Source organism: Triticum aestivum, chromosome 5D (assembly GCF_018294505.1).
Source record: "Triticum aestivum cultivar Chinese Spring chromosome 5D, IWGSC CS RefSeq v2.1, whole genome shotgun sequence".
Lineage (NCBI taxonomy): Eukaryota > Viridiplantae > Streptophyta > Magnoliopsida > Poales > Poaceae > Triticum > Triticum aestivum.
In genome coordinates, this window is record NC_057808.1 from 454,743,853 (window position 1) to 454,745,847 (window position 1,995).

The window sequence follows — 1,995 nt, forward strand, 5'->3', positions numbered from 1 at the left end:
TGGAGACGACGATTTAGGCAAGGAAGGCGGCAGCAGGCACCGTCGGTTAGAAGCGTGCCTGGTGTGGATGGGTGGGGGATATATAATCGATTTTGAAACCAAAACTTTTTTTCCAGACAATTGTTGTACAGGTGGTCCCATTTTTCCTTCGTAGGTGCGGGCGCGCAAATTTGCCGAGCAAAGAGGTGGACAAATTATCGCGGTGAGTTTGGGCAAATTACCTTTTGCGCTCCGCATCGCAACTTAAAGTTTTGTTATGCTCGCCCTTTCTTTTCAATTTCCCCGTGGGTCTCGGTCGCCCCGGTAGCCGTTGCTCCCACGTCCCCTCCCCTCGGCTGCTCTGCTCCGTCAGCCGATGCTTTAAAAACGGCAACTCACATTTTCCCCTGCTCTTCTCTTCTAGCCGTTGCGCGACCCCCTCTTGTTGCCATCTTGGCGTCTGCGCCCGCAATTTTAATTGCCAGCATAGAGCGGAAGCATCCTAAGCAGCAGCAATCAGTGCCCCCACCCCACAGCCGCACTGAATCAAGACGGGGATCGCATTGCCGCCGCTGCGCAGTGTGTGAGAGAGGAGATTGATCGGGGAGGAGGATGAGAGGCCTCAGATCGCGGATCCTCCGGACCTTGCAGTCCTTCCCCAACGCCGCCGCCGCGCAGTCCAACGCCCTCCTCCCGCCGCCCGACGCCGCCGCACCCGCGCCGTCGGAGGACGTGCCCGAGCCGGCCGATGGCGACTGCCGGGGCGGCGGCGGCGGCGACGACGACAAGGAGAACTTCTCGCCGAAGGCCAAGAAGATGAAGGTGGGCTCCGGCCGCGAGGGTGACTGTCCCGGGGAGCCTGGCAGGGGCTACCGCCGGCCCGAGCTCGAGTCGCCGAGCCTCTTCGACCCGGACCTCCTCGCCGCCTTCCGCGGCGTCGTGGACGCGTACGCCCAGGCGCTGGAGAAGACCCAGCGCCACGGTGACGACTTCGACGACGCGGACGACGACATCGCCGCCGCGCTGGACGCCGGCGGCCGCGACGAGGACCCCCTGGCCGGGCTCGAGAGCCGGTGCCCGCCCGGCGGGGCGCGCGCCGTGGTGCTCTACACCACGTCGCTGCGCGGGGTGCGCAAGACGTTCGAGGACTGCGCCACCGTGCGCCGCCTGCTCGACGGGCTCCGCGTCGCCTTCCTGGAGCGCGACGTGTCCATGCACGCGCCCTACCGGGACGAGCTCCGCGCGCTGCTGCCGCCTCCGCCCGGTGGCGCCGGCGACGGCGCCAGCATGCCCCTGCCGCCGCGGCTGTTCGTGGACGGGCGGTACGTGGGCGGCGCGGACGAGGTGGTGGCGCTGCACGAGCGGTCGCGGCTCCGGCCGATGCTCCGGCGCGCCGCGCGCCGGCGCGCGGGCGACGCGGCCTGCGCGGTGTGCGGCGGCGCCTGGTTCGTCGTGTGCGGCGGGTGCAGCGGCCGTCATTGGCTCTATGACGACGGCTCGGCCGCCGCCGTCGCCGCCAGCCGCGTGCCGTGCCCCGGATGCAACGAGAACGGGCTGGTGCCGTGCCCCCTGTGCAGCTGAGGCGATCCCTGCCCTGCCCCCGACAGACATGTACATCTTTTTTGTGTGTTACCATGGCGACAGCGAAATTCTTTGCGATTGTTTCAACCTGTAGTAAGTACTGTATAATTTGTCAGACATTGTTCTCCGCTCATTCACCCTGCAAATTGTGAAATCGACGAAGCCGTTGTGTATGTACGACATGATCTGATGCGCGTGTGACACGCCCATCTGTTGTTCAGACCTGCCGTGATAAATATGCAGCATTGCCGGAGGCCAGAGGATGAGTTACAAGGCTACAGCCATGTATTGAGTCAGACTTGAATCCCAAAGCCAGAGGGTGAGTTCTTGTCAGACTTGCTCTGTATTGTTTCAGACTGAAAAATGTGAAATCGCAGAAGCCACTCTGTCTGAAACAAACTGATGACAGTGCCTCCTGATGAGGTTTGTGGTGTC

The 1,995-nt window shown here is 63.4% G+C and overlaps 1 protein-coding gene across 1 annotated transcript; it reads left to right on the forward strand.

Annotated features, from left to right (window-relative positions):
- The first annotated feature begins 240 nt into the window (after positions 1-240).
- LOC123125492 (uncharacterized protein At3g28850-like) lies at positions 241-1,733 on the forward strand. The gene has a single exon (XM_044545972.1). It carries the CDS (start codon positions 592-594, stop codon positions 1,558-1,560), a length of 969 nt encoding a protein of 322 aa, XP_044401907.1. The 5' UTR covers positions 241-591; the 3' UTR covers positions 1,561-1,733.
- The last annotated feature ends 262 nt before the right edge of the window (positions 1,734-1,995 follow it).

Excerpts from the sequence above, each read along its gene's own strand:
- LOC123125492 (XM_044545972.1), top strand. The coding sequence starts at position 592 with ATGAGAGGCCTCAGATCGCGGATCCTCCGGACCTTGCAGTCCTTCCCC.